An 8,299-nucleotide genomic window follows, 5' to 3' on the forward strand; every position below is an offset into this window, starting at 1 on the left:
GCTTCTTCTATTAAAAAAAAAGCGTCTAATGCTGGGTGTGGTGGCACATGCTTTTAATCCCAGCAGTCATAAGGCAGAGGCTTAAAATAGTCACTAGGTATTATCTTCTATGATACACTGTGTAGAAACACAATTGTATACAACGTCGGAAATACAGGACCTCATAATTTTAGTTTATTAGTGAGAGAAAACTTTTAAAAATGTTGATTCAGTCTTCATGGTTAGGTTTTACATTGATTTTGTTTATTAAATATTTAGGGAAAATGTGGTAAGACTCACAAAATATAGATGTCTACCTTTATGAAGCTCTGTGAGCTTATGTCATGGGAAACCAATGTTCATCAGAATTCCACAAGTAAACGTGAAGCTGAAATGTAGATGTATCTGGTTTCTATACCTCAGGGAGGTCTGAAAAGGAAGTAAAGATAATTTCCGTAGTGGAGATCTAAAGAAAACTTAGGTCATAACTCAGCCAGGGAGGGGAGGAGGAGGACTTTGCAGGCAGAAGAAACATCATGTGCCACCTTTTTGAGAGGTACAACTTTTTACATCTGAAAATTGAAAATCCAAAAGGAATACAGAATTTATAGTGATGGGAACCATGCTCCAGGATGGTGCAGGAAGGTAGGGAGCAAGGCCAGTGAGAATGTCTAGGCCACCTGGTTCTTATCCTTGATCCTTGGCCTGGAGAAATAGGGACATGTAGAGTAAGGTCACTAATTCAGTTTGTCAGATGGTTACTGACAAGCATAGCTTCTATTTTGACTTGAGCCCTAGCACTGAACAGAAGACTCCTAGATTTGGCTACCCAGATGGGTTCTTGAAATCTTGTCAGACTCTGTGACCAAAATTGTCCACCTATGTGGACTATGAAACTCATCATCTGAAACAAGAACTGTTTCCATGTCCCAGGAGGGAGCCTGAGACCTCCTAGTGACCATTTGACCCATATAGCAAGTTTGCTGCTTAGCTGAGTGGTGAGCACTTGCTCTTTTAGTTTGTCTACCTTTACATATAAAAGTCACTTAACGGAGATCATTCTCACCCTGCCAAGTGATCTTCTTAATTTTTAGGGACATTTTGTTTCTGAAACAAACTTAAAGCTTTGTGAAGTTCAGTGGTATCTTCCCATTTCAACAATTTGCAGGTATGTTAGTGTTGGTCTTCCTACAACCTTCAGAAGTCTGTACCCGGACAGAAGGGAGCCAAAAGGTCCCCGGCTGTGAGCGTTGGTATAGAGGGAAAAAGCACATCTTTCGCTAATTTTTCCTTCCTGAGTTAGCGTTGTTCAATAAACTGTGACCTAAATGTGCTACAGTGGAGCTGCAAAAGCACAATTTCCTTGCTCACCTGGACATGCTTGCATGTTGCACTTGGATACCTGGGTGGCATCTCCTGGGCAGGAACGACCACCTCTAGATGGCATTGGACTGTCACACAGCCGCTTCCGAGTCTTTTCGCCTCGCCCACAGGAGGCAGAACAATGGCTCCAACTGTGCCAATTTCCCCAGCTTCCATCCACTGTGAACAAGAGAGGTATGTGCAATATTTATGGATCAGTTTTAGAATCTTAGGATGTTCCTGCCTGTGCAAATGATGGTGCTAGAACAATGAACTCATCCCCAGGCTGGAATCAAGAAGCTCACCAGGACACATGTCGGTGCTGCATCTCTGAATCTGGGTGTCTGGCCCCCCGCAAGCTCTTCCTCCATTGGCAGGATGGGGGTTATCACATGTGCGATAACGCCGCATCTGCCCACCATTACATGTCCGACTGCATGTTCCCCAGCCACTCCAAGGGCTCCAGTTACCGTGGGCTACAACAGGAAATGATTTCACATAAAACTAGAGCTCTAAAAGTGAGAAGCACAAAGCTCTGAAAGTGAGAAGTAGAAAGCTATGACATTCTTCCCCAAATCAAGAAAAATCCTTCAAGAAATAAACAGAAACAGCAGTAAACAGAAACAGTAAATCAATAAGCAGGCATCTTCTGAAAGCAGACGACTTAAGTGATGCTTTGACTATAGATGGAGTACACTTTCCAATGATTTGTCTTACGTTTTACATGAACTATCCCATGAGCTGGAGGTTATGAGTAGGACATGGCCTCTGCTCTTGATGAGATAAGACTGTAACATTCAGGACGCAGTAAAATCAATTATGTAAACATCCTCAATTAAAGAGCAAAGTAACGAAATACTATAACTTTAAGGACTTGAGGCTATAACGAAGCTTTAAGGAAGTGATGTTGACTCACTGTTTCCAACACTCACTTGGACAAGGGTCACTATTGCAAAAATCACTTTGGACATCACTCCCTTCACATTTGCTTCCTCCGTACTGAGGCACAGGGTCAGAGCAGTCCCTTGTTCTCTGCCTGGCACCTCCTCCACAGGACACGGTACAGGCACTCCAACTGGCCCAAGTCGCCCACTTGCCATCAACTGGATTAAGAGAAAAACATATGTGCTAAGAGAAAAACATTTATGCTAAAATTGAACAGGCTAAAAAAGTGATCAGAAAGGGCTGAAGAGATGGCTCAGCAATTAATGGCACTTGATGCTCTTGAAAAAGACCCGAGTTGGGCAGCTTACAACCACCTGTAACTGCAGCTCTAAAGAATCTGATGCCCACTTCTGAATTCCATGGGCACCTGCACACAGATGGATGTCTCTCTCTCTCTCTCTCTCTCTCTCTCTCTCTCTCTCTCTCGCACATACACACATGTGCGCGCGCACACACACACACACACAAACACACACAAATCTTGAAAAAAAATATTAGATCAAACCCTAGCCATGTTAGGTTGAGTGACATTCTTGGGTAAGACATAGATGGATATTAGTTAGTTAAATGTTTTCACTGTAGTTTTTTCACCTGGACAGTGTCTTTCGTTGCAAACTTGCATTTGGGTTTCTGCTCCATTGCAGTAGGACCCACTGAATGACGGTGGTGGGTCATTGCAAAGTCTTGTTCTTGTCTGAGTACCTTTCCCACAACTTCGGCTGCACACACCCCATGACTGCCAAGTACTCCACATGCCGTGAACTACAAATATCATAAGAGATAGAGTTTCAAGTCACAGAACCATATTTATTTTAAAAAATTGTACAAATAAACTAACTCAATAATGACTTAAAAACCTCTCAATCTAAAATAACCAAAATTGAACCAAAAGAAACAAAACAAATGATGTTCTTCTTTTTTCCTGTTTAGATTTTCAGAGGGATCTATGTCTGGAGAAATTCAGAAGGTCTAACTAATGCCAAAATAAATACTTAAAATCATCCAAAGGAGGTTATTTTATTAAAATTAAATTTAATCAAATAACCATATGTAAACATAGTCTAAGTGTTTAAACTCTAGCTAAGCATTTGTCCACATTTGGTCCTCCAGGGAAAGTAGAGGAGACCAGAAACATCTGTGTAAGTCTGCATAATAGATCTAAATGTGGTGTAGATAACATGAAGTTTTTAACAATGATACTTTGGACCTAAGACTGTGAGAGCACATCTTTAAACCTGGCCCAGCTTCCCACTTACACATGTACTTGGATCCTTCAACAACAGGGTGATTTGCACAGTTCTAAGTCTTTGAAAAGTTTTCTCCATTACATAATACTCATGAATTAAAAAAAATTCTGAATAACACACTCACCTCTTGCTAAACAACAGAAAAAAAAGCCTGACTAGTAGTTTCCAAGGAGTGATGCTAAGGACTTCTTTTTGGTAACTAACATATTATGACATCTGACCACAAGTCTGGAACAACTGTTTCTTTCCGAGTAGGTGTGCGGGCTGAGAATCACCATGGTGGTTTCTCTTAAGCACAAGTCAGTATCCGGTCATATTTTCCCTTTAAAGAACTTTTGAGATATGGGGCCCATAAGGTACATTTCTTTGGTCACCAGTTTAACCATAGAACCAAGAAGGACATTAAGACAAGTCTAAATTTTGACACAGCTTATGAGAAACCAAATCTAAAATCAACTAATGAGATTAGTTGTCTGCTTTTTAGAAAACATTAAAATATCTTGTATTTCTCATAATTGGCCGGCCTCTGAGTTGACTACTTAGTCTCATGCTTCATAGACACAGGAAAACAGTCACATGAATCTTTTGTAATCGACGAGAATTTTCACTAAATTAATATTAGATTAAACCTAAGAAGACAGGAAAGAATGCTTAAAATGAGGCAGGTATTATTGAAATGTTCTGAGACTAGGTGTGTTCACAGTCCTCACACATTGACTAGATCAAGTCAGGCATTCTGCAGCCCCAACTATTCTAGCACATTCTGTTTCCAAGTATGCTAGTTAAGCAAAGTCTAAACCTCAGGCACATAAAGATGTATTTGTAATGGAGGATTGCAGTTGAATGGCATTTGTTCATGTCACATTTGACTGGTTTCTACTATATACAGTTAGAGGCTTGAAACTCCATTTGAAACACTTTTTATTTTTAATTCACACAGAAAGTCTAATCAGGACTGACTTTCATGGCATGAAATGTGGTAGAATTGAACATTTTCTTTTATGTAAGTATAGTGATAACAAAGAAAAAAACTATGAAGAATGATAATATAAATGAGAGAAAGCGTCAAAGATTTGGTATGGTTGGTACATAGCAAAACCCTCCAAACAGCCAAACCAGTGCATGTGAAGGCCCGAGCTCTGATTTGAAGTGAATTCAGAGTAAGGTCTGATCTGAAGTAAACTCAAACCTGGACTGGGAAGCTTCAGTTCCCTGAGAACTTGGATGTTCTTCTGCAGTGATTTCTATCACGAGACTGACAGTTCCTTGAGCCCTATTAAACATACATAAGTAAGCTTGTATAATGAAGCTACAAAGATAGATAAGATCCCAAAAAGGGCTGAGCCCTTGGAACTTGAAGATATTGTAAAGGTCAGGAAGGTACTGCAAATGTCAGAATGAGATAAGTTGGCTTGAGAAGAACATTTCTCTTCCTCTTGTTTTACTATAAATAAGGTTGCTTCTTAGAATAAAGTATGCATTGGTTCACATGCCTCTGCATCTCCTGTGTCCTGATTTCTTCTGCACCTATACCTTGGGGCCCCCAAGCCCATCAGGCTTGAATTGTGGTCACTGACCCGTGACAGCTGGCACCCGAACAGGGAGCCCGACATTGCACTCAGAGAAGGTGTTCAGGATAGAGTTGCAGGTAAGTACAAGTCACCCAGAGGAGGTGGCAGAGTCTTGGCCAAGTAAGTAAAAGTCATCCAAAGGAGGTGACAGATAAGTTGACCGGCTGGTACCGGTTGGCAGCCGTGGTTGGTTTCTATAAATCATTTTTACAGCATTATTGCAGGGTTTACATAAGTACAAAATTATTTAAAAAAAATTATTGAAAGGTAATGGGACAAGGTAAGTCTACTCCTTTTGTTTCTTTAATTCATCATATTCTTCGTAGTAATGTTTCACAGGTTTCCAGAAAACAGATAGATAATTGTGTGCAAATAGTTGTAGAGTTTAATTCATGGTTTCCTGATACAGGAACTTTAGATTTAGAAGTATGGGACAGAGTCAGGACAAATGTGGAAAAGGCATTTCAGACAGGAGAAACAATACCCCATGATTTTTGGTCTGTGTGGGCACTTATCAGAACTGCTATTATCTTAATTAATCAAGGTCCAAATAGTTTGTCCCCAACGCAAGTTTTTTGTACTTCCACTGAGGCAGTTAACCTCTATGATGTTCCAGCAGTTAATCTCTATGATGTTCCTGAGGAGTTAAAGAATAAAGTTGCTAAGGAGATTCAAGAGGCTATTTCTTCAGAGCCCTCTGTAGACATTACTGTAGGAAAGAGCCTTTAGCTCCAGCCCCAAGCCTCTTGTGTCCAGAGGACACAGAGGATTCATTAGAGTCTGATGAGGACTCAGTTATGTTTCAGCAGCTGAGAAAGAAATTTAAAAAATTGGTTGTAACTAAATCTAAAGTGAAAGTGAAACCTAAATGAAGATTGAGTATAACAGCAGCTCTTGCAAAATTATTGGTGCAAACTTCTGATTCTGATTCTGAAATTATTATTCCAAAAGCTGCATTTCCAGTTATTTGACACCCTTCTGTTAATGGACCTGCACAGCCTCCTACTTATGAAGGTATAGATCTCGATCACATTACTGAGGTGCACAAGGCAGTAACACTATATGGTCCACAGTCACCTTATGTGAAAGAAATTCTTTTAGGTTTATCTAATCATTATGGGAATCTTGCTCCAGAGGATTGGAAAATTTTAGCCAGACATTACTAAAGCCATCAGAGTATATTCAGTGGACTATGTGGTATTATGACCTTGCTGCCTCCCTAGCTAGAGATAATGCTGCTTCTACTGATCCACAAATTAGAGCTATTACTTATCCTATGCTAACAGGAACAGGAGCATATAATTTGCTTCCTCAGCAGATTAATGTACCTGAAGCTATACATGCTCAGCTTCAGGAGATCTGCCTTGAAGCTTGGGATCGTATACAACCTGAGGGAGAAAAGCATGGTCCATGGCTTAAAATTATTCAGGGATCTCAGGAGCCATATGTAGAATTTTTGGCTCACCTTCAAAAGGCTGTAGAATGTTCTGTGCCTGGGGTTGCTGCTCAAGAAGCAATAATAAAGGTCATGGCTTATGAAAATGCAAATGAGGATTGCCAAAGAGCTATTTTACCCATAAAAGAGACAGTCGATGTTATGGGATATGCTCGAGCCTGTAGTAATATTCAATCTGAAACTAGAAAAATGCAACTGTTTGCTCAAGCTTTGGCAACTTCTATAAATTCACAAAGAGGGGCAGTTAAGTTGAAAGTAAAATGTTTTGGTTGTGGTATTGAGGGACATATGAGGCATCAGTGCCCTAAGGCACCGTCCTGACTGCCTGGTAAATGTCCCCGTTGTTGTTGTGGTATGCATTGGGCTAAAGACTGGAGATCCGAGACAGATGTTGATGGTAAACTTTTAGGAAATAATCAGCCTTTGTCAATGACTCGACCACACCGTTCAGGAAACGAGGTTCGGGGCCTTCCCCGAGGCCCCTCACAGATGATGGGGGGGCACCCAACCATCTTTTCCTTCAACCCAGCAACCACCGGCAGTGCAGCTGTGGACATTCCCTCAGCCATAACTATAACCCTGACACCCTCTACTATTCCTTGTAGAATACCTATGGGTATTTATGGTCCATTGCCTATAGGAACTTGGGGGTTGTTAATTGGGTGATCAAGTTTAACGGCTAAGGGAATTATAGTAAGCCCAGGAGTAATTGATTCTGATTTTGAAGGTGAAATTCAAATTTTGATTACTACCAATAGCTCATATTCTATTACAATAGGTGATAAGATTGCTCAATTGATTCTTCTTCCTTTTATACCTATAGGATCCTCTTCTAAAAAGCAGATTGGAGGGTTTGGAAGTACTAATCCTATTTTAGTCAATTGGGCTATGATGTTGCAAACACAACAGCCTCATATTAATTTCAAAATTCAAGATAGATATTTTAAAGGTTTGATTGATACTGGCTCTGATATTACTATTATTAAAACAGATGATTGGCCATCTAATTGGACTACTCAGATGATGAAGTGTGATATAAAAGGAGTTGCAGCTTGGCCAGTATCAGTAGTTAAAGTTAGTGTGGAATATAAAACAATTTCTAGTATAGATGGACAAATGGCTGTTGTTAAACCTTATGTACTAGAACTTCTAGTAAGCATTATAGGTAGAGATGTATTAGAGCAATGGGGAGCTTATTTGGTAGTTCCATAATTTTAATGTCTTTGTAGATAATGTCAAATATATCTCCTATAATGATACAATGGAAATCTCAGCCAATTTGGATTGAGCAACGGCCTTTATCAGAAGTGCAGCTGAGCATTTGGTCAATGAACAACTAGAAAAAGGCCACATTGAGCCTTCAGTATCACCATGGGATTCACCCATCTTTGTCATCAAAAAGAAATCAGGAAAATGGTGATTGCTCACTGATTTGTGAGCTGTTAATGCTTCAGTGCATCCTATGGGAGCATTGCAGCCAGGGTTACCTCAACCTAGCATGATTCCTAGAGATTGGAAGTTACTTATGATAGATTTGCAAGATTGTTTCTTTACCATTCCGTTACATAAAGATGATTGTCCAAGGTTTGCTTTTTCTTTACCTTATGTTAATCTGCAGGGACCTCATCGTCGAGTTCAATGGAAAGTGTTGCCTCAGGGTGTGATGAATTCTCCAACTATATGTCAGATGTATGTTGCTCAAGCTCTATTGGGTCCACGTAAACAATTTCCTTCTATAG

At 40.1% G+C, this 8,299-nt stretch overlaps 1 protein-coding gene across 1 annotated transcript in view; it reads right to left on the reverse strand.

Annotated features, from left to right (window-relative positions):
* Positions 1 to 8,299, reverse strand: part of Hmcn1 (hemicentin 1) — a 492,592-nt gene that overhangs the window by 40,304 nt on the left and 443,989 nt on the right. The window contains exons 90-93 of the mRNA XM_029559235.1: positions 2,878 to 3,048; positions 2,274 to 2,444; positions 1,647 to 1,817; positions 1,351 to 1,521 (exon numbers count right to left, since the gene is read on the reverse strand). Of these exons, the coding sequence (XP_029415095.1) occupies positions 1,351 to 1,521; positions 1,647 to 1,817; positions 2,274 to 2,444; positions 2,878 to 3,048 (684 nt within the window). The remainder of the gene's footprint in view (positions 1 to 1,350; positions 1,522 to 1,646; positions 1,818 to 2,273; positions 2,445 to 2,877; positions 3,049 to 8,299) is intronic.

This window comes from Nannospalax galili, unplaced genomic scaffold (genome assembly GCF_000622305.1).
Source record: "Nannospalax galili isolate Female #2095 unplaced genomic scaffold, S.galili_v1.0 scaffold227, whole genome shotgun sequence".
NCBI lineage: Eukaryota > Metazoa > Chordata > Mammalia > Rodentia > Spalacidae > Nannospalax > Nannospalax galili.